The 22,054-nt window shown below is 59.7% G+C and overlaps 2 protein-coding genes across 6 annotated transcripts; both read right to left on the bottom strand.

The window, feature by feature from the left end:
• Nucleotides 1-1,569: 1,569 nt before the first annotated feature.
• Nucleotides 1,570-8,008, bottom strand: ZNF446 (zinc finger protein 446). 4 transcript variants are annotated; one of them, XR_006056021.2, is made up of 8 exons: nt 7,123-8,008; nt 6,351-6,718; nt 6,074-6,275; nt 5,671-5,801; nt 4,525-4,606; nt 4,308-4,403; nt 3,694-4,153; nt 1,570-3,465 (listed from the first exon to the last, which is right to left on the bottom strand). XR_006056021.2 is itself a non-coding variant. In XM_042231337.2 (7 exons), exons 1-7 carry the CDS (start codon nt 7,322-7,324, stop codon nt 3,771-3,773), a joined length of 1,464 nt encoding a protein of 487 aa, XP_042087271.1. In that variant the 5' UTR covers nt 7,325-8,008; the 3' UTR covers nt 1,570-3,770. The 4 variants fall into 4 exon arrangements, 3 of the variants coding, with proteins under 3 accessions (XP_042087271.1, XP_027834743.2, XP_042087272.1); XM_042231337.2 differs by having other exon boundaries at nt 1,570-4,153; XM_027978942.3 differs by having other exon boundaries at nt 1,570-4,153; nt 5,671-5,765.
• Nucleotides 8,009-11,748: 3,740 nt separating this feature from the next.
• ZNF324 (zinc finger protein 324) lies at nt 11,749-17,159 on the bottom strand. 2 transcript variants are annotated; one of them, XM_060399212.1, is made up of 4 exons: nt 16,946-17,159; nt 15,487-15,613; nt 15,075-15,191; nt 11,749-14,473 (listed from the first exon to the last, which is right to left on the bottom strand). In XM_060399212.1, exons 2-4 carry the CDS (start codon nt 15,605-15,607, stop codon nt 13,098-13,100), a joined length of 1,614 nt encoding a protein of 537 aa, XP_060255195.1. In that variant the 5' UTR covers nt 15,608-15,613; nt 16,946-17,159; the 3' UTR covers nt 11,749-13,097. The 2 variants fall into 2 exon arrangements, with proteins under 2 accessions (XP_060255195.1, XP_027834737.1); XM_027978936.3 differs by having other exon boundaries at nt 17,126-17,159.
• Between the last annotated feature and the right edge of the window lie 4,895 nt (nt 17,160-22,054).

The raw sequence follows: 22,054 nt of genomic DNA, 5'->3' as shown, positions 1-22,054 counted from the left end.
TCCCACCATGCAGGGTCACGTGCCCGCGGGACCAGGGGGAGGCAGGCTTTGTAGTCAGGAGAGGCTGGGGGGCCTCTGACTCCTGCTGAGGGTGTGACTGGCTTATTGGGGTGACTGCCGGCTTTGGGGGGGAATGTCACTGTTTGACTCGGGGCTCTTACCAGAACAGCATGGGGAGCAGGGGAAGGGGATTTGCTAACTGCCCTTTGAGGCTCTCCTGGTTTCTGGTGTTACGGAGGCACCAGAATCAGGCCTTACTTTTAGCCTCCCTCCTACACCCGCTGGTGCAGATGTCAGATGACCCGCGTCCGACTGCGGCTCGGCCAACCACTGGGTCGCCTCCAGCAGGCTTAACTCGGGAGCAACGTCAGAGGAAGGAGACGGGGCTGGAGGGAGGCCCAGCTGAGGATGGAGGCTCTCGGCGGCCTCGAGGACCAGATGAGACGGGGTGGGAAGCGAGCAGCTGGGAGCGGGCGGGAAAACGCCGCCGCCGCCCACGGTCTCGGCCCAGCGGCAGCCCAGGCGATGCTGGGGTGCGGGGTGCCCGGGAGGCTGGCCGAGGAGGATCGGCTCAGTTACAACGGCAAGAAGCAGGGTGACCGTGCTGCGGGGCTGGCTGGGGCAAGAGGTCTAAAGCCGATGGAAGACAGTGACGGATGTGACCCCGTGATGCGCGAGGCTGCGCCAACAGGGCGACGCGCACACCCAAGCACATGGGTGCGGCAGAGCCTGCCTGCTGTCCGCAGAGACACAGAGTTCGTGGGCACTGCCCGCAGATGGAAAAGGAGGGTTGGAAAAGTGAGTCCACGACGTTCTGGGGCCTCTGCCGCTGGGAGCCTTTCCTTCCGGAGGGAAGTCGGGTGGGGCCCACGTGTCCGGAAGACACTGATGAGTCCGTGGAGAATTTAAAAACCCCTTACCCCACCAACTGACCCTGAGATAGGGGGACTGTTCGAGATGATGCAGGTGGGCCCACCCTCTAAGGATAGCGAGGTTCCTTAGAGGTGAAAAAGGAGAGCAGAGGAGAGCGTCGGGCGAGCCCCCTCGAGCACTGAGTGGCCACTGCCAGCCTAGGTTTGGGGAAGGGCGGTGAGCGCGACACACAGGCCGCCTCTAGGGTGGAAAAGTGTAGCGATGGTTCTCCCAGAGACCAGAGAAGGAAAGCAGGCCTGCAGGACCTATGCCTGCCTCCTGACCTCAGAACTGTAATCTGTTTTGTTTCTTAAAACAAGAAGAAAAAGAAAATAACATGAACAGAAATCTGACGCTCGAGAAAACTCGCCACTCCCACTCTGCGGGAGTCTGTTTGAGGAAACACGCAGGTTGCTCCCAGAGGGTCTGCTCAGGTGTGTCCTCATGGCACCGGGAGCCGCGAGGGAGGCGGACAAGGAACCGTCAGGGCCTGGCAGAAACCCGGGAAGTGGAATCTCCACCTAGGCATCATGACACGTCCCATTTTTAGCAGCGCAGGGAGGTGGGCGGGAAGGGCGCGGCTCAGAACAACGCGCAGGGGCCTCTCCCGCTGTAAAACCCCACCCTGTGTGAACACGAGAAAAACAGCGGCATCAGTGACCGTTTTCGTGACCTTCTTTGTCCTCTGGTATATTTCAGACTTTTCTAAGTGAGCAGAAACTACTTTCAAATAAGGAAACTCTCCCAAGAATGCTGCCCATCCACCCCCACCCGCCCCTCACCATCTGTGTGTGACTGGGCCCTGCCCTGGCACCTTCCTCTGTGACCCCAGCACAGACCTCACCTCTGGCTGCCAGCCAGACTGTGTTATAATGAGGAAGAACCTTTGAATTCTGTCACCTGAGTCAGTCACTAGAGGAATGCTGCTTCTAAGCTTAAATTATACATAATAGCCCAACTCTGGGAGCCCTGACTCACAGGTAGTGAGCATTTAAGCTAGAATTCCTTCATTTAGCTCACAGGAGACCTCCTGACCACACCTACCTGTGAATGTCTACAGGGAGGAGGAAATGAACACATCCCCTCTGAACCAGGAAATGTCTCACCTGACTCTATCCCCTTTCAGTGTAAGAGCAGCCTGGATTTTAACACAGACGAGACGGTTCTTTGGGGCACAAGTCTCCTATCGTCTCAGTTTGCTGGCTTTTTGAATACAGGCGCAACTCCTTGCCCTAACCACTCAGGCTCTCAGTTCATCAGCCTGTCATGCAGTGAACGATACAAGCCTGGATGCGGTAACAAGATCCCCGGTGCTCAGTTCCACCTTCAGCCTGGCCGTGCTTCCCCAGGCCTGAGTATGGGCAACAGCTCAAAGGCCCCAGAAGGCTGGGCATGGAGGAGGTGGGTCCCTGGGGTGAAGGCTTCTCCCTCCCGGTTTCAGGCTGCAGTAAGCCCCCCACCCCCATCCAGGTGTCCTCCACCTTGCCCAGTAACGATGGTTACTGCAGCACTCAACACCCTCCTGCAACCCCTGCATGTGCCCGAGTCTGCAGGGGGCTCAATCCTTGGGCGCATCTGTTTCCCTGAAATCACCTCCCACAAAATGCTTGTTTTAGAGCAGAATGGAGCCCCGAAGTGCACCGAGTTAACAGCCCCCAAGACGTCCACGTCCTAACACCTGGAGCTGTGAATGTCACCTCACACGCAAAGGGCTTGTGCAGATGAGAGCAGCAGGGTGGGTGGATGGGGAAGCTGTGTGGTCCTGAGACGAGGATCACCACGGTTACTGGGGACTCTGGACGCAGCCCCGAGGGCCTGACAAGTAGGCAGTGTGGGACCGCACCATCCACGGCGAGCATTGCCGATGGAGCGAAGGGTCACAAACCCAGGGGCGCAGTGGCCTCCACAAGCCAGAAAAGCTCTTGCAGTGGGTTCCCCCTTAGAGACTTCGGGAGGAGCCAGTCCTGCTGACACCGTGACTGGGCCCAGGGAGACGCAATCCAGAGTCCCAAGAGGGTACACGTGTTGTCTCCAGCCATCGCAGCAGTAGCAAAGCACCACAGGACGCTGGCCAAGACCTGAACGACTGCCCACGACCCAAACAGGCCGCCGGGGGTGACCCACTGTGCAGGCTGTGGGGACACAGCCCTGAGCCGCCGGCCTACAGGCCTAAGTGACATCTGTTCTCAGAGCCCATCCTTGTCCAGAAATCCTTGGAGAGACGTTCCCTTCACGTCCACTCAGGCAGGGACAACAAAGCCAGCAGTGGGGTGTGCGGCCAAGGAGCAGGTGGGCTGGACGCTGGTCCCGCTCGGGGGTCAGGTGCTCGGCAGCTCTAGGGGCTGGGCGGGAGGGCAGGTGCTCTGATCCAACCAGCAGAGACTAGACACCAGGATTCTTCTGCAGAAATGTCTCCAGTTTAAAACTAGAATCTGTTAAAACTCTAAAACGCACAGTGGCTAAACGTCAGCTTTGCAGCTGGCTGCAGACAGAAGCGGGCCATGCTCTCCTGGGCTTCCTGGCCCGTCCACACTCAGACCTCGGGCCCAGCTTCTGCAGGAGGAGTGGGAGAGGCCTGGTCACCAAGCCAAGTGGTCCCAGAGGTCGGGGGAGCCTGCACTAGGTCACCGGTGGGAGCTTGCAAGTCCCCTGGCGGCACTGGGCTGGCGGAGGCCTGGAGCCCAAGCCTCTCAGAAAGCTGCGGTGGGGGAGGCAGGAGACGGGGAGCATTGGCTCCGGGGGGAGACTGAGGGGGGCCGGGGGATCCCCTGGGACTCTGACCTGCTCCAGGGTCCTGGGCGGCCTCCAGGTCTCCAGGCCGTACCGGCGCAGGGATGGGGAGGCCACCCTTCCTGCACTCAAGGGGCCTCGGGCCGGTGGCTCTTGCGGTGGATGACCAGCTGGGACTTCCAGTCGAAGCTGTGGCCGCAGTCGGCGCAGAGGTGGCGCCGCTGGCTGGCGTGGCCCTTGCGATGGATAACCAGCTGCGACTTCCAGCTGAAGCTGTGGCCGCACTCCTCACAGGCGTAGCCGCGTGGGCCCGGGAGCGCGCGCGGGGGCGGGCCGGCCGGCGGCTTCTCTGCGCACGGGCCGCCGGCATGCGCGCGGCGGTGGATGACGAACACCGACTTCCAGTCGAAGGCCCCGCCACACTGAGTGCACGTGTAGGGCTTGCTCCTCGGCGGCGGCGGCGGCGGCGGCGGGGCCTCGGGGCCGCCGGGCCGGCCCTCGCTCTCATCTCCTGGGGAGCAGAGGAGGCCAGGTCACCTGGGGACCCAGCACTGTCCAGCCGGGGCCGCCTGGGCGCCCCGCCCGCCCCCATCCTCCACCCCCGCCCCTGCCCTACCCGCACCTGCACGCCTACCCCCACCAAGGGACCTTGAGAGGTCACTCACCTGGGCGGAGGCTTCTCCGACCCTCGGATCCGGATCCGGAGCTCAGCCCCTCCGGCTGCAACTCGGTGCGCGACTCAGGCAGGGGGTGCGTCAACCCTGCTTGAGGTAGGGGGCCCATCAGGTGAGGGGTTCGCACGAATAAGGGGACGGGGGGCCCTTGGGAAGCGCTGGGAGGCAAGGTGCGCCCAAGGGCCCAGAGAAGGAGAGGGGGCCTCACCCAGGGACACCACCGTGCCGTACTTCTCCAGCATCGCATCCCAGTTCAGCTCCTTCTGGGACGGCTCCAGGAGCCCCCACTCCTGCAGGGACACAACCCATCACCCACAGAACTGTCGACCCCGCACCCACCAGGCCGATCCTGGCCAGAGCCTTGCTGGTCCCCTGAGGGGTGGCAGGTTACCTAAGCCTCACCTGCTTCACCACTGAGTGCCGCAGATGCAGGCCCAGGAAGGGAGCTGCCTCTTGGCTCACCAGTCACCCTCAGCTGCCCCACCCCAGGTTCTGGCCGCACAGAAGGAAGCTGAGGACCCCTGGATGGCCCTGGGACTGCGTGTGCTGCATGGAGCAAAAGGCCAGGGAATGGTGGGGACCCCAACCACCTCTCCCCTGCCTCTGGTTTCAAGGGTAACAGAGATCCTCAGGGAAAGTGCCCAGGGCCTCAGCAAACTTGCAGGGAGGCTGGAGAGCCAGAGGGCAGGCACGGCCTCGCACCTCCAGACACAGCCCGGCCGGCTGTGGTTGATGCAACTGGGCCTTCAGGCTGCGGCTGGGTCCTCTCGAGCTTCTCAGTGCGGAAAGGGTTAGGAACAGTGTCACTGGGAAAGGACAAGACCCTGCTGCCTGCACTCAGGACCCAAGCCCTGAGTGGCAGGGGCTTCCACGCCCAGCTGGCTGCAGCTGAGGGCTGACTGGCCTTGGATGAAGTTCCCGGGCCATTTCCTGGTAAGAGTGTCTCTATTCTGACCTCGGGTGTGCAGGGAGGCCAGACTGCTGGGTGTCACTCAGGCTTTCCTGCCACACTGGGGACCCTGTCCGCTCTGCACATGCCCATGAGGGTTCACCCCGGGTGCCGGCACAGGACTCCTGCCAACCTCCGTCTCACGTCTAAGTGCGAAGCCCACCTCTGCCAGTTCCCATCACTCTAAACCAGGTTCCCAGTTCCCTGAGACCAGAATTCTTTCCAAGCACTGTTCTGTCCCCCACGCCCTGCCAGGGGTACCCTGATACCAACTCCACTTCGCGGCAGCAGAGAGGACAAGAAGCACTCGCCAAGGAGCCTGGACAGCCGGCAGGACAGAGAGCAGCCCCTGAGGACACCCTCTTCCTGCAGCGGGGCTGCACTCGCCAACCGGGGGCTGCTCACCTGAAGCCGGGGTGGCTGGAAGGGTGCGGAGGTCGGTTCCTGTTGTTCGACGTGCTCCTTGTGGGACTGGGCTGGAGGTGGGGGGCTGGAGGATGCTAGGAAGCCAGGCAGGCAGGGGTCAGGGGCTGTCCCTGCGAGCCAGGGCAGGCAAGGAGCTGGCGTTGGTGCTGTAGCCTGGGCCCTCCTCTGGCAGCAGGAAGGCATGCTCTTTGTGTGCCAGGCACACGGCAGGCAGCCAGCCAGCCCTTCCCTCCAGCCTCCGAGGGACCCAGTCCTTGTGGGGCCCGCCTCCCACCTGGGGATGCCAGACCCACTCCAGGAGCCCCCAGTCTCCACACAACCTCTCCTGGACTCCCCCCTCACACTCTCAAGGGGCCCCAGCCCTTGTGCACCCGCACCTCACCTGTCTCCTGCACGTAGCCATCAGGCTCCTCCTTCACGCTGCATCTGAGGTGGGCACTGCCCTCCATCTGGGCACCCTTTGGCGCCTCCCCAGAGGCTTCCCTGAGGGACTCCACTGTCCCTGAGGGGTGGACACCCCCCAGCGACTCCTCTGTCTTCTGTGTGGCTGGGAGCACAGCTTGCTTCAGGACGTGCGCTGTAATCTGCGGGGGGAGGGAGGGTCATTGGGGTGCTAGGTTCACTCTGTCCCTCAGAGAAGCCACCACCACCACACTCACCCAGCCCAGCAGCTGCCCAGGGTCACGCTGTAGGTCTTCGACCAGGACAACGGCCTCCTCAGGGCTGCCTGGCTGCTGGCCCCGCACCCAGGCCTGAATCTCAGGGGGCAGCGCCCCCAGGAACTGCTCTAGCACCAGCAGGTCCAGTATCTCCTCCTTGGAGTGCGCCTCGGGCTGGAGCCACTGGCGGCACAGAAACTGCAGCCGGGCCAGGGCCACCCGGGGACCGGCCACCTCCTGGTAGCAGAAGCCCCGGAAGCGCTGGCGTGCCATCTCAGGATCCTCTGGGGTGGCCTCGGGGTCCAGAGAAGGCAGACTCGGGGGACCCAGTGAGGATGGCATTGTGAGGGGAATCTTCTTGGAGCCACCTGCAGGAAAGAGGGGTCAGAGTGCCAGCCACAAGGCCACAGCCAAGGTGAGGCAGCTGCGTGCAGACAGCCCCAGCCCAGGGGTGGTGGTGGTGCTGCTGATGTCTGGACAGAGAGGACCCTAGTGTGGGGATGCTCGACGCTGAACTGAGGAAAGTTTCGTGGAAGGAAAGGTCACAAGAGCTGGAACTAAGAGCAGAAGGAAGCCTTGGGAACCACTTGGAGTCGGATGGAGCTTCCAGGGAACAGCTAGATGATGCTGAGCGCAAGGCCAGGGGAACTACCCCAGGCTTCCAGGCTCAGGCCGAGAAGCCGAGAGTGGGGGAGCCAGGGTGAGAACAGGCTACCCGTCTCCTCCATCTCCGGGTCACGTTGATTCAACAGAAGCACCCCGAGAAGCTGACCTGCGCCACGGCCGAAGCAGGGGCCGACGTGGACCCTGAGACACCGTGATCGCTGACACCGGACAGCTGTGCGTGACTCACACCGTGTGGACCGTACTTGTGAAAGGCGGAAGCCAAGTAAACCACAGCCTAGGGCTGTATGGGGCGCTCCGCGGGCCACCGCGTCCCGGCCCTGAGGGTCCGCAGGGAGACGCGTCCACATGGGGGGGGGGGCCTCTCCGACAGGCTGGACCGGGCCCTACCCCCAAAGCTAGACTTCCACAGACGGGGGTCCTCCGCAAGGAAGGGACGGCGCCACAGACGGAGGAGGGGCCCAGATGAAGGCTCGGGGGCAGGGCGCCCCGCGCGCGTCGGGTGGCGGCGGGAGGGGCCCGCGCGCATCGGGCGGCGGCGGGAAGGGCTCGTGCGCCTAGCCCGCCGGCGCTCACCCCGCCATCCCGAGCCACTGAGGTGAGCGGCCCCGCCCCCTTCCGCGGGGTCCCCCCAACATGGGCCAGCCCCTCGAGCGTTGCCCCGGCGACGCGGCCCTGGCCAATCACGCGTCTGCTCTGAGGCCCCGCCCCTCCCGCTGCCCCATCAGCCTGCCTTTCGCGCGTTGCCTCGGCGACGCCGCCCTGGCCAATCACACGTCTGCCCCGAGGCCCCGCCCCCTCCCGTCGGACTACGTTTCCCATGAGCCTCAGCACGCGAGCAGAGGAGCGGCCTCGGAGCAGGTGCTGTTTCTCGGAGGCCTCGAAAGACTGAGGGGCGCCCCTTTCCTCCGAGTGGCATCTGCGGCGCCGCGGGCTTCGGGGGGCTCCCGCCCTGTCCCAGCCGCCGCTCTCCCTTTGCACCCGCTCCCGAAGACTCACCAACTGCAGAGATGGACGGGACCTCCGGACGTTGCGCATGAGCACAGCAGGCCGGCACCTATTGGCCGAGAGGTGAGGCAGGGCGGGGCGTGACCTCTCGGCCAATCAGGCTGGCGCTCCGCCCGGGAGCTCTCCCTGCAACTTCCTTCTGGGCGCGGGCGGTCGCCCTGGTTACCGCGGGAGCACAGCGGCCCGCCTCCCGCTATTTCCAAGGCGACCGCCGGAGCGTGGCCCTGCCCTCCCGGGCGGCCGGAAGTTTCCCAGAGACTCGCCTCTCGGGGTCCCAGGAGGAAGCAGGGGGCTGCCGGGAAGGCTAGCCTAACCCATGGGCGTTCTCCGCCTTCCCCAGGAATTTCTCCAGCGAGGATGGCACTGGGGTCCGTCATTCGACTACTACTGAGCGCCCTGCGGGTGTGTGGGGACAGCAGGCACTCATCTGCTGATGAGGAAACTGTCCCGTAATCTATATTCTCAGACTCTCAGACGTGCCTTCAGCTAGATCAGTCCTGCAAAGAAAGGGCTCTTCCACCATCTACCATGTGGGGAGAGCTGGAGCTCTAACAGCCTATTCGGGAGCTTTCCCTCAGTCATGTTTGTTTTGGGTCTACCCTTCCAGAGGGCTGCTGGTTTTCAAGCCTTCTGGATTTCTACAGCGTGAGCCTGGTGGGATCACCCTGCACGTCCGCCAGCGCCAACTCAGTATTTGGCTTTTCCCCAAATCGGTACTAGCGCCTCGATTTCCACCCGCTTCTAGCTTCCGCATGCCATTGCCTCCTCTTTCACGATCCTACTTGCGGGTTTGTATTTTATTTACTTATTGGCCACACCACGCAGAATGTGGGATCCTAGTTCCCCAACTAGGGATTGAACCCTGGGCCCCCAGCAATGGAAGCTTGATGCCAGGAGCCAGCATGAGGAACTCCGCCCATGGCAAAGGTCATGAGGAAGGAGGCTTTGGCAAGGCGGGATCGAGCCTCAGGAAACCCCCTGTTCCCGAGCATCTACCCCTCAAACCAGAGTCTGCCTACTTTACTGTTTCACACTCTCACCTATACACCTCTGACTTTACGGGGGGCTGACCCGCCATTACCTCTCTGAGAAGGAGTTAACTTACAGCTCCAAGTCAATAAAAATTCCTGGGCGTGACAAGAGTGTTTCAACTTATGAATTCCTCTGAAGGTTATCTAGCCTGCCTGTACAGTTTCGTCTGGCCACATGTAATTGTTTACAGCCTCCCAATCGTGGAGGCACGAGATGTTTTAGACTTTCTAAAGGCAGATCTTTGGGGAAGTTAGAAATTATTGGTATAGTGGGTTGGTTAGGAATTATATTGGTGAAGGGTTTTTCATTTGTTGTGCCAATAATTGCTAATTCCCTGCCCTGGGTGTGACAAGGGTGTCTCAGGTCAAACCTCTCTGCTGATGGACTAGCTTGTGTGACAACCATAAACAGCACAGAGAGTTTGGAGTATTTTGAAAGTCTTGGTTAGCATAGGGCTTTTCTCATTGTTGAGTCATTGATTGCCGCCAGGCCTCCATATCCTTAGGCACCTGGGAATATATTAATGTATTTGGAATATAGAAAAGGAAATATAGTAGTTTTTGATGTTAGCAATACTAGACCTTTTGAGTTAATGAATTTTCTCTTTTGTTATAGATCACTTTACTTTGTTACAAATCACTGTGTCCTTGCTATGCAAAAATGTAACTTTAGCACTATCTTAAGACTAAATAGATCTTAAGGGGAACATTGGTGAAGGGTTTTCATTTGTTGGGCTGATGTTTGCTGCTAAATCTCCATATTCCCTGCCCTTATAATGAATATAACTAGCATATAGGAGAAATAAGTATTAACCTTTAAGATTAATCATGTTAACCTTAGGTTAAATAAATTCCTTTCTTAGTTGTAACCCACTACACCCTCACCCTATAGGAATGCAACTTTATCTGGTACCTTCATAGGGTGGCGCCTGGTTTAGGAAAAAACACCCTTGGAAAAAATAAGTTTTCTGGTTAACTGACCGTTATCAGAAAGAGTCGTAAAATGTCAGCAGGCCTCATGGCCAGAAGATGATGTAAAATCCCTAAGACTTTTTTTTATACATTTATGTGAAGCACCTGCTTTTGATAAAGGTCAGGACTGCTGACTCCCGCGTGACTTTAAAATTTCCATTTGTCTCTGTGTAACAAAAGGTATATAAGCAAACCTAAAAAATAAAGAAATCAGATCAGTTTCTGGAAAGACTGGTTCCCCCGTGTCATTCTTTGTTGCTCCCAGTTTTTCTGGCTGAATTCCCATCTGGAGTGTGGGTGCTCACCATGTCTATTTACTTGCCCCGGCTTTTAAGTTCCACTCGAGAAGGAGCCCAAGGAGGGGCACCTTCTGATATTCAAGTGGCGCCAGTGGCCCAACGTAGATGGTGCAAATTCCTTGTCTTGGAATTTTATTGGTATCCCACGTAAACCAAGTTATTCAGCCTCTTTTTCTCCACTAATATTTCCTACTACACTATCCATTTCTAATCTCTCTTTATATCTGTAATTAAATAAGTTTTTTCCTAGGACGCCGATTCCGTCTCCCCTTCGAATTACCCTGGATCCACCAGGGCTGGACCCTGGCAAGTGGCGCCTGACCACTGTACTGCCAGGGAATTCCCAAAGGTTAGTGTTTCAAACGCTCCCTGTGGTTTCAGTGGGTTTCTGGACCAAGTAAGATGCATGTGTTCAGTCCATCACCTTGACCTAGAAAGCCCACAAAAACTTACAGTCATAACACATTCAGGGTTAAGCAGAGGGGTCAGCCTGGCAGGACACAGCCCAACATGACCACAAAGGTTTGGAGGACAACTCTGGGGCCCAGACATAGGAGCAGGGGGCACCCCTCGGTACTGGGAGGGTGGACTCGAGGAGGGTGGAGGAGCTGGGGTAGTAGGGGCCAACCACATGGCAAGAAAAGCTCAGTGAAGCAGGAAGCAGGCTGGACAGGGCGCCAGGCCTGGCTTGAGGGGTCAGCAGGGCTCAGCAGGGCTCAGGGTGGAAACCAGGTTCCAGGAGCTTCTGAGATGCAACAAAGGTTGCATGTGACTGGCTCTCTGGGAACCTGTTTGATACTCAACAGGCACCTTTGCTCTGAATCCCACGGGCTCCTACCACAGCGCTCTGTGAGCTGTGGGGTTTGCCTGCATCGCACAGCCACACCAACAGACCCCGATGTGACCTGCTCAATGCTCCCTCATGGAGGCCCGCCTAGCAGGAGACAAGACAGAGCCAGCCAAGGCAAGGACCAGGGCAGAGAGGTTGGGCCCAAGACGGCTGGACACTGGCTCAGAGGACCTGCCGCTGAGGAGTCTTGGGGAGCCTGGCCCTGTGTGACCCCTCTCCCTACCCACAAGTCTCTTTCCTTCAGACTTGTGAGGTTTCAGGGGTGGCAGCCCGCTGGCAGGTGGAGACTTGAGGGTATCATGTCTCTGACCTCACACCTGTGAGGTCTTGAGGTGATGGAGCTGGAGCGCTCACTGGGCTGGGGTCAACCTTCTGGATCACCACATATGGCCACAGCCTCAGACTCCAGGGTCTGGGCCCACAAGGGCTCATCTCCCAGCAGAGCTGCAGTGTGGGGCAGCCCCGCCCCATCTGGGTCCCCGACTGCTCAGGGAACAGACAGGCTGCACCTCTACCCTGCAGCCCCTCACAAGGACCAGGCCGGAAGCCAGGGCCCTGCAGCCCTGCGACAACATGTGTGCATCACGCTGAGATGAAACCCACTCCAGGCCAACTTTGTTCATGTTTCTAAAAAGAAACCTTTATTAGGGAGTCTCTCCGGTCTCTGTCTTATCAGAACCTTCTGAACCACGACCTGGAGGCTGAGGCTGAGCCTGCGGACCTGCACAGTGCCGTGCAGAGTTTAAAATGTACCTCCAAGCCATAATTTCTAGTCTTTTCCCCCTCCAATAAATGCACTATTAACTTCCCTGGAGGTGAGACCCCGGGTGGAGATGCCCCAGGTGGAAGGCCACAAGAAGCCAACCGGGCCCCCAGCCCATTTGTCTGCCTCAGTGTCCTACCAGGTGGGCTGTGGCACCCTGGGGAGGGGTCTCAGAAGGGCGCCACACACAGCTTCAGGTGGTGGCAAGTCTTCAGCCCCATGAGGGGGGCACAGGCAGGCACACAGCCACTGGATCCCACAGAAGCAAGTGGCCCACCTGCCTCCTCTGAACCTGTTGCTGTGGTCACCTCCCGTCAGCGCAGTGGGGCTGGAGAGGCTCGGATGGTGCTGACTTTAGGGAGGGCAGGACATAGGAGCTAAGCCGGGACCACAATCTGAGTGAACAAGCATAGCCAGGAAACCGGCACTATGAACCTTGCCCCCCAGCTCCCTGGGGACTCTCCTCCTCCTGAGGGTCGGCCTCGTGCAGGGAGCCAGGCAGGCTTCACCCTCCAAGCTGGCAGGCTAAGGGTGGGGTGAAGGGGCGAGCTCTCTGCGCCTCAGCCTCCTCTGGAGAGTGGGGACCCCAGCCACAGCAGCCCCTCAGCGCTGTCAGGAGAAACCGCCGCAGGCAGAGGCGGAGCTGGCGGGAGCCTGCGGGGATTGCAGACTGCCGTCAGCAGCCTCAATGTTTTCTCTTCCCCGGAGGTGGGAGCGGAGGCTCAGAGCCCAGCCACTGGTTCTAAAGCCAACAGCCACCTCCCACAAGGCCTCCTGTCCACGGGCCTGCTCCCAGGAAGCCCGGGCTGAACTGAGGCCTGGGGTGGGGGATCTCCCGGTGGCGGGGGTGCAACGGTTCTCTACAAAGCCTCTAGTTTGGGTGGAAACCTCGGAAATGTCTCCAGACCACCTCCACGCCCCCCAGCACCTCCCGTTCTGGTACCTCAGTGAAGACACGCGTGAACCGGCAGCACCCTGCAGGCCTACCCTGTCCTTTCTGCAGCCAGACCGCTTGAGGCTGGACGGGTGAGCTGTGGCCGACAAGCGGCAGATCTCGTCACCAGGTGCAGGAGGAACCCCAGTGCCCGCGCCGAGCTCCTCCAGAGTGGAGGCCTCTGCGGAGGACCGGGCCTTTGTGCGTGGAAGGGCCCAACCACCAGCCGAGGAAGGTCGGGCCGCGCCCTCAGGCCTCAGTGGTTCTCAGGATGGTAGCTGGGCCCGAGGTGGCGGGGCTCCGGCTTCCCGCCCCAGCGCACCCTCGGGCGATGCCCCCGAAGGCGGCCTGGCCGGGGGGCGGGGGCCGGCCCGGGGCCGCCGCGCCGACTTCTCGCCGGTGTGGAGCCTCTGGTGGTGGAAGAGGGCCGGGCGCTCGCGAAAGGCGCGGCCGCAGTGCGCGCACACGAAGGGCTTCTCGCCCGTGTGGATGCGCCGGTGGCTGAGCAGCACCGCGCCCTTGGCGAAGGCCTTGCCGCAGTCCGCGCAGCGGAAGGGCCGCTCGCCCGTGTGCAGCAGCCGGTGCTGCCGCAGGTTGGAGCTGTGGCTGAAGGCGCGGCCGCACTGCGGGCAGGCGAAGGGCTTCTCGCCCGTGTGCACGCGCCGGTGCTTGAAGAGCGACGAGCCCTGGCTGAAGGCGGCCCCACAGAGCGCGCAGGCGAAGGGCTTCTCGCCCGTGTGCGTGCGCTCGTGCTGGATGAGGTGCGAGTTGCGGCAGAAGCTGCGGCCGCAGCGCGCGCACGCATAGGGCCGGCCGCCCGCGTGGATCTTGCGGTGCTGGCTGAGGTTGGAGCGGTGGCTGAAGGCTTTGCCGCACTCGGCACAGCGGAAGGCCTTCTCGGCCGTGTGGATGCGCTGGTGCCGCACCAGCGACGAGCTGTGCCGGAAAGCCTGCCCGCAGGCCGGGCAGCTGTAGGGCGTCTCCCCGCTGTGGATGCGCTGGTGCTGCGTCAGGTGCGACGTCTGGCTGAAGGCCTTGCCACACTGCGTGCACTCGTACGGCCGCTCCCCGGTGTGTGTGCGCAGGTGCTTGAGCAGGTCGGAGCTCTTCACGAACACCTTGCTGCACGCCCTGCACTCGAAAGGCTTCTCCCCGGAGAGGAGGCCGGGCCCGGGCTGCAGCGCCTCACCGAGCTCGGCCCAGCCAGGTGGCCCACGCCAGGCCGGGCCCATTCCTCGCGCTCCTGGAGGCCCCGGCACTCTTGAGAAGGCTCCCCCGGGGGCCTCGCGTGCCCAGGGCTTCCGCCGCTCCGACACCCGGGGCGGCTGGCTGGGCGCGGGGTGCTCTGTGAGGGCCTTGTCCCCGGGCGGAGGCCGCAGAGAAGAGGTCAACCGGAGGCTCACGCTGGCGTCGCCACTGCCCGGCCCCAGCCGGAGCCTCTCCCAGTAGATCACGGACACTCCAGTGGGTCTCCTCTCCCGGGAAGGGGAGATGCCGCGCCGACCCTCGGGGATCTTCCCGTTCTCATAGGCCCCCGCGGTGTGGAGGACCCTGGCTGGCGCCAGAGGGGAACCATCCCCGAAGGCCCCTGGAAACGGGGCTTCTCCAGAAACATCATTGTCCTCCACCAGAGGAGGGGAGCCTGCAGGCACAGAAATGGTGGACGACTGGGTCATCCTGGGCATGGCTGCGGGGGTGGGCGAGGGGACCCCAGACTCAGAGTGGATGAGGGGAAGGGACAGGGGCCTGACTCCCTTCAGGGGCAGAGCTGGCCCCGGGGTTCTCCCGGGCCACTCTGTTCCTCACTCACCAACTCTGGTACTGACTGCCTGAGCCCTAGTACCTACTGACTGCCTCTCCCGTGCAGGACCCCACAAAGACCAGACCGCAAGTGATCTGGGCAAGCCTGTGTCCCCATTGCCTGGAATGGAGCTGGCCACCCCAAGTGCTCAAGAAACCATGCACCCGTAAATAAATGGCCTCACGGGTGAGGTGGCGAGGGAAGACTGGAAGGGTCTGAGGCTACACACACTGGCCGAGGGTGGGACTCTGGGCAGGTCTCCCCACAGCCTGGGGGCAGCCCCAGAGCCACCCTCAAGGGTAGCCAAAGTCGGAGCCTCTAGAAGAGGCTGAAGGTGAACAGTCAGGAGGGTGGGAAGCCAGAGAGGACCGCGTCAGGGAAGGGAGGCGGACGGAGCCAACTCAAAGGCTAGCCTTCAGCCCACACCCCGAGCCCCACTCACTGTGGCGGGGCCTCCTCTGGGCATCCCGGGCCAGGGTCACGTCCGCCCCACTGAGAACCCAGGGCTCGTCACCGCGCTCCAGCTGCGTGACCACGCGGGGCCGGGACACAGACAGGCCTGCAGGAGAAGACAGGCGAGTGAGGGGCAGACGGAGGGGCCAGGGCTTCGCGGGACACAGACGGCACCCTCTGTGAGGATGAGGAGGCCGAGGGCACACCCCAGGGCAGGGTCACACCTCCTCCCACGAGCAAGGAAAACCGTGCTTGCAGCAATAGCAGGGGACTGAGTGCTGAGACACCACAGCTAACAGGGATGCTCGGCCAGCGGGCCCGCGGCTGCTCCCAGGCTGCCAGGCGGAGAGAGGTTAGTGCTGGCAGCCCAGCCTGGCTTCGTGTGGGGACCCAGAGCTTACCCAGCGAGGCCAGGAGGGCGAAGTTCTCCAGCATCACCCGGCGGTACAGAGCCCTCTGCGCTGTATCCAGGAGCCCCCATTCCTCCTGGGAGAAGTGCACGGCCACATCCTCAAAGGCCATCAGGCCCTGCCAGAGCCCAAAGGTGGAAACAATGAAGCTATGGCTGTGTGACCCAAAACCCAGCTCTCTGCCCCGAAGGCTACCTCTGCACACGTCTCACAGCTGCTACCCACCCCCCCACAACAAGGCTCTGCAGGTGGAATGCCCCTCACCTGGCTGAGCCCCTCCACCTTTCTTATCCAGGCCATAGATGCCTCTTTAACCCCGCCTGGTCATCTACATGAGGAAGCCAGAGGAAGCCCCAAGGGAAGCCCCTGGTGCCCACCCATTCTCCAGCCTTTGCAAATGCTGACCCACCCCAAAGGTGCCCCCGCTGCTCCTGTACAAGTAACTGCAAGTGATGGCAGCAGAGCCCCCAGGACCTGCCCATCCCTGCAGGGATGCCCTCTCCTGCTGAAACATTTCGAGGCTGCTCTTTGAACTGGAGGGCTGGCTGATCCCCTGCAGTCGCCATAGGCAAGATCCCAAGGACCTGGCGGGCACACAGAAGCCACTTCCCTCCTCCCTCCACAGTCAGAGCTCCTCTATTTCCTCCTCACTCAGCTGCCGCCTCCTTTCCCTCAGCCACCTGCCAGACTTCCCCCAAGAGCCCCAGGACTGCCAGCCATTTCCATCTCCCTAGAGCCCTAAGCATCCATGCCTGTCCCTGGCTGACTCCATGAGATCCCCTCCTCCTACGTTTGATTCCCAGGCTCGGCCTCGCTCAGGACACCTGGACACTGTCGTTGAACAGCTACAATTCCAAGTCCATGTGACACCTCCACTCTAAGACACCACAGACTCTTCCCAACTTCCCCTTAAACCTACTTTCCCTTCAAATGCCTAATTTTGTCTACAGCCCCTCCTTCCCCCCTCCCCCACTCTATCCCACTGAGTGACAGTTGTCACTGACACAGTCCCAAGGCAAGGACGTAATCAAGGGTTTTCCATTTCAGGCCAAGCTCCCAAATCCTGGCCCCACACCTGCATCCTGCGGGGTGCTCCGCGGAAAACCTTAGAATGGCCCTTCCATCGGGCACTCACGCACATCCCATTTGCTACACCAGCCTATCTACACAGAATTCTCCTCTCCACTGCCCGGACTCTGCTGCAGCCTGCTCCTTGCACAGCGCCACTCTCTCTGCTGCCCTCCACCCAGAAAACGATGGGAAACCGAAAAACTCATGACTTAAAGCATGTCCAGTCTCCCAGTGCCCTGGGACAGTCTTAACTCCTCGGCCTGTCCTTTCGGACATATCCTCTCCCGGTCCCGCAGTTTCGGTTTCGGAAGCGCCTACACTCAGGCTTCCCTCCTAGCTTTTGTACACGGGGCAACGTCCCCTCGGAAGTTCTACTCACCCCTCACCCCCTTAGCTGCAAGAGGTGGGGATCCCACGAGTGCACGCCCAACCGGCCAGAACACCAGGGCCTAGGGCGAAGCGCGAGGGGAAGACATCACGTGAAGTGCCTCCCCGGCTCGGGGCTCTGGTCCCTGGAAGAGGCAAAGTGGGGTGGGGCTCCCGGGCTCTCGCTACTCACCTGCTCCTGGTCAGGCTGCGCCGCCGCCGCCATTGGAACCTGCAGAAAGGGCGGGCGCCCAGACGCGGGCCTCAATCTCCCCGTCCGTCAAGGGCGCCGCGTCGGGGCTGCGTGGAAACCAGAGAGCGCGCGGCTCAGCGGCAGCCCACGCGGAACCCGGGGAAACTGAGACTGGCTACGAGTCGTGGGCCTCCTGGCTCCGCCGCCAGCGCCTCGGGTCTCCTCCCGCGCGTCCTCACTGCCCGCGCCTCGGGTCATAAGACCCTCCAGCCAAGCCGGCCGCGACCCTGCGCTCTCCGGCCGTCACCGGCGTGGCCCGACACCGGTAGCCAAGTGACAGTCCCAGGCGCCCGAAGTCCAATCTCGTGAGCTCTCATTGGCCCGTGGCGCGTTGCGGACGCACGCGCAGAGACTTCGGGGAGGCGTGGCTTCCGCCTGCCTGCAGGCACGGCGGGCGGGGCCCTCCTGTCTCCACGGCAACGGCAAAGCGTCACCGCGAGGGACGCTGGGAAGTGGAGTAGCCGGCCGTCCAGCTGCCTATATTATTGATGGTTTGTAAATCCTTGTATTGTAAGAGATAGCATCCATTTTAGCGTTCAGTTCAGTCGCTCAGTTTGTGTCCGACTCTTTAAGACTCCATAGACTGCAGCACACCAGGCTTTCCTGTCTATCACCATCTCCCGGAACTTGCTCAAACTCAAGTCCATCTAGTTAGTGATGCCATCCAACCATCTCATCTTCTGTCATCCCCTTCTCCTGCCTTCAGTCTTTCCCAGCATCAGGGTCTTTTCCAATGAGTCAGTTCTTCGCATCATATGGCCAAAGTATTGGAGCTTCAGCTTCAGAATCAGTCCTTCCAACAAATATTCAGGACTGATTTCCTCAATACAACTAGTATTTGGGCTTAAATTTTGCTCACCTTGATACTGAAGAAAATCTAACGTATATCTGGGTAGGACTTGTTTCCTGCCATTCTTGTACACAAAAAATATTTAAGTCCCATTTGGGGTGCACCTTGAACCCACGTCTGGACTACAAACCCAGCCTAAACCCATATATTGGGACTCAAACACAAGGTCTTTTTCTATTTTCCTGGCTTCATGGCATAGCACAAGGGATCCCTTCAACCAGGGATCAAACCTGCACCCCCTGCAATGAAAGCACGGAGGCTTAACCACTGGACTGCCAAGTAAGTCCCAACCCATGGTCATTCAATTGAGATCACACACCGGGTCTCCGGATTCAATGAAGTTCAGGTTCTTTATGTCTCATCGCAGAAAGAATTCAGTGAGATACAAAAATGATAGGTAAGATTTATCTAGAAACACATTCCCTAAATAGAATGCAGTCGGCCTCAACAGGCCAGAACAACCATGGGAGAAACACTCCACAGCGTGGGCCACCTCAGAAAGTGAGAGGCCCCAAGACATGGGGTGACTTTTTTATGGGCTGGGTAACTTCATAGACTTAATGAGTGGAAGGGCTTTTCCAACTATTTGCGTAAAGAGGTGAAGATTCTCAGGAACTGGGCCACTGCCCACTCTTTGACCTTTTACCATCGGCCTCAGTACTGTCAAGGTGCTGGTGGACGTGTCATGAGGCTTCCCTGGGGCTTCTCTGCACTGGGGAGGGGCTCTACATGTACCCCCACTTCAGCTGCCTTTGGTGTTGGTGGAGGCTAGGGCTGAACCGGGAGCCTCCCCGCCACGTCCCCGGGTACATGGCTTCCACCTACAACCAGATGTCTTTGAAGATGTGTACACAGGTGTCACTGGGGTGGGCTCTCCAGCTTTCTGGGTCCGTGTGGTGGTCCTGGACTGTGAGACTGACCCCACTGGTACAGATGGCAACCCTCCTCCACTCCAGGCCTTGTGGTGGCCCTTGGGCAGGTTAGGAGTCTGCAGACATCGTTGGTGGGGGACATGATTCTGCTGACCAGGAAGGGGCAGCTGAACCGAAGGGCCTGGCCCAAATGTGTCACATGTAGGGGCTCGAGGGCCCATCCCCCCACCTTCACCCAGTCCCCCTCCCTTCTCTGCGTGGATGTCAAACAGATGTTCTTTTTTAAAATGTATTTATTTGGCTGTGCCAGGTCTTATTTGAGGCGGGATCTTCCCTGTCGCTGGCGGGCTCCAGAGCAGGTGGGCTCAGCAGTTGTGGCACTTGGGCTTATTTGCATCTCGGCATGAGGGATCCTATTTTCCTATCCAGGGATCAAACTTGCATCCCCTACACTACAAGGTGGGCGCTTAACCACTGGACCACTGGGGAAGTCCTCAAGGGATTCTTGTCAGATCGAGTCACTCCTCCAATCATGTCTCCCCAACTCGTGCCCCACCCCCATCCCCCCTAGGATAAAGGCCGAACATGAATCTTTCTCCCTTGGGACTTTATGGTAAAGGACTTCAGGTGTCCTGCATACCCTCCTCCAAGCCTTTGCACATGCTGATCCCTCTGAAACTGGACAGAGGGGTTCTTTTAAACAGAACCTTTAAAAGAAAGACATAGCTATGGGACACAACATGGGGCTTCCCAGGTGACTCAGTGGTAAAGAATCTGCCTGCCAACGCAGGAGGCACTGTTTCGATCCCTGGGTTACGAAGATCCCCTGGAGAAGGAAATGGCAACCCACTCTAGTATTGTCTGAAAAATTCTATGGACATGGGGTGGCGAAGAGTCGGAACTTGTTAGGCCCTAAGTGCACAGGAGCTGGGAACTGACCCTCTCTGGCCAAGGGCCCCACGGAGGTCTCCTGGCAGCGCCGGGGGAGCTTCCCTGCTTCTTGAACAGACTCACTCTGCTGGGGGCAACTGGAATGTCCCAGGGGCAACTCCCTTCCAACTCCTCCAAACTCTGTGACAATAAAGCCGAAAGGGTTACATCACCTTGGAGCCAGGGCTGTGGCCCAGGAGCCAGAAAAGAAATGGGTCATGGCCAGGTTGCTGAGGGGTCAGATTCTCAGTGGTGACAGCAATGTCCACGTGCCTCTGGGGACAGAGTGGGAGGGCAGGGGAGGCACTCTGTCCTCTTGTGGTCCAAAGGGTCTGGTGACTTCAAGCCCTCCAGGGAAAGCACTGTGGCCAGGATCTGAGTCACCTGTGTGCCCAGAGCTTACCTGAGGTGTAATCACTGGATTTGAGGGGTACAGCGGTCCTGAGAATAAGGAAGCAGGTCCCTCAAACCAGGCGCATCTTAGCGTGGCCACCAGCTGGAGATGAGCCATCTTTCTCTGCCAGGCCAGAAAAACCAGATCCCTCTAATCACCACTCCAGGCAGACAGGGAAGGTCCCCTCTACGTAGATGGGGAATGGTGGGGCACAGGGAACAGCCAACAGGGGATGCCAGAGCCCAGTACGCAAGGGCACAGGCTGTGAGACCTACAGGGGCCAAACTCTTTATCTGTTAACCCCACGCTCAAGGTCACTGAGCAGCTAAGTTGTCCTGAAGCCTGCAGTCTTCTGAGCCATATTCCTGAGAGCTGTCACCCCGCCAGCAAAAGCAGGGAGGCTCCTGTTGCCCAGGCTGGGTTCCTGGTGGCCTCAGCAGTCACGGCCTTCACAGCTGTCCAGCCTCAGGACACAGGGGCACAGGTGAGAAGAAAGGAAAGCGGGAAAGGTGAACACAGCTTCAGGGTCTTTTGTTGGGTGTGTACTTCCTGGAGGAGCTAGACCTTCGGATTTCTTCGTGGAAACTTCTGCGTTTGTAATTTTTGCATCTGTTTTATTGTTTGGCTGCCTTGCATGGCAGGAGGGAATCTTATCTCCCTAACCAGGGATGGAACCCAGACCCCTGCGGTGGGAAGTGCAGAGTTCTAACCACTGGACTGCCAGGGGAGGCGCAGCGCTTATTTTACAGCATCTAATGCCATGAGAACCTAGAAAGCTTCCCCAACAGCGCAGCGGTAAAGAATCCGCCTGCACGTGCAGGTGGGCTCAACCCCTGTGTCAGGAAGACAGCCGGGAGGAGGAGGTGGCAGCCCACCCCAGTATTCTTACCTGGAGAGTCCCTGGACAGAGGAGACTGGAGGGCTGCAGTCCGTGGGGTCGCAAGAGTCAGACACGACTGAGTGACTGAGCAGGCGCAATAGCCAGTGAGTTCGGTGTGGTCGGCAGAACCGCGGCTCTCCAAGAACGCCGCACCCTACTGCCTGCAACCTGTTAGCATGCTACCTGCCGTGGCCCACAGATGGGAATATTTGTCTAGTATAACCACATGAGCCCTTGAAAGCAGAAAAACACAACAAGATATTTTAAATCTAAGAATGTCCTAGGTCTGACACTCATGTCAGCTGCTCTAAAACCAAGGCCTCAGCAGGGCTGCATGGCTTCTGGGGCAAAAGGGGTTTCCTTGCCCGTTCCAGACTCCAGGGTCCGCCAGCATTCCTTGGTTCCTGGCTTTTTCTGTCTTCAAAGCCAGCAACGGCAACTAGAGTTTTTCTCACATGACATCACTCTGACTTGGTCTCTCTCCGTCTCTATAAGGACCCTCTTCCCCTATAAGGACCCTTGTTATTATGAGGTTTCCTCCCACCCTGCCAACCTCAGACAATCCAGAATGATCTCCATGTCCTAAAGTCAGCTGATCATCAACCTTATTCCCACCTACCATCTAAACGTAGGGCTTCCCTGGGGGCTCAGAGGGTAAAGCGTCGCCTGGAACGCGGGAGACCCGGGTTCGATCCCTGGGTTGAGAAGATCCCCTGGAGAAGGAAATGGCAACCCCCTCCAGTACTCTTGCCTGGAAAATTCCATGGACTGAGGAGCCTGGGAGGCTACAGTCCACGGGGTCGCAAGGAGTCAGACACGACTGAGCGGCTTCACTTCCACTTGCCTGTAACAACATGTTCTGGGTGCGAAGTCCTCCACATCTTCGGTGGGAATGGCGCTTCAGTCTGCTTACCACGCATGCTCAGTCGCTTCAGTCCTGTCG

This window comes from Ovis aries, chromosome 14, assembly GCF_016772045.2.
Source record: "Ovis aries strain OAR_USU_Benz2616 breed Rambouillet chromosome 14, ARS-UI_Ramb_v3.0, whole genome shotgun sequence".
NCBI lineage: Eukaryota > Metazoa > Chordata > Mammalia > Artiodactyla > Bovidae > Ovis > Ovis aries.
The sequence above is the reverse complement of the archived record's forward strand: the minus strand, read 5'-3'. Positions and strand labels throughout refer to the sequence as shown.

Excerpts from the sequence above, each read along its gene's own strand:
- ZNF446 (XM_042231337.2), bottom strand. The coding sequence starts at position 7,324 with ATGTGGACGCGTCTCCCTGCGGACCCTCAGGGCCGGGACGCGGTGGCC. Across the intron at positions 6,719-7,122 it reads CTGCTTCGGCCGTGGCGCAG|GTGGCTCCAAGAAGATTCCC; the intron begins GTCAGCTTCTCG and ends TCTTTCCTGCAG. Across the intron at positions 4,154-4,307 it reads TCGGAGAAGCCTCCGCCCAG|GAGATGAGAGCGAGGGCCGG; the intron begins GTGAGTGACCTC and ends TCTGCTCCCCAG.
- ZNF324 (XM_027978936.3), bottom strand. The coding sequence starts at position 17,158 with ATGGCGGCGGCGGCGCAGCCTGACCAGGAGCAG. Across the intron at positions 15,192-15,486 it reads CGCCCTCCTGGCCTCGCTGG|GCCTGTCTGTGTCCCGGCCC; the intron begins GTAAGCTCTGGG and ends CTTCTCCTGCAG. Across the intron at positions 14,474-15,074 it reads CCAGAGGAGGCCCCGCCACA|GCTCCCCTCCTCTGGTGGAG; the intron begins GTGAGTGGGGCT and ends CTGTGCCTGCAG.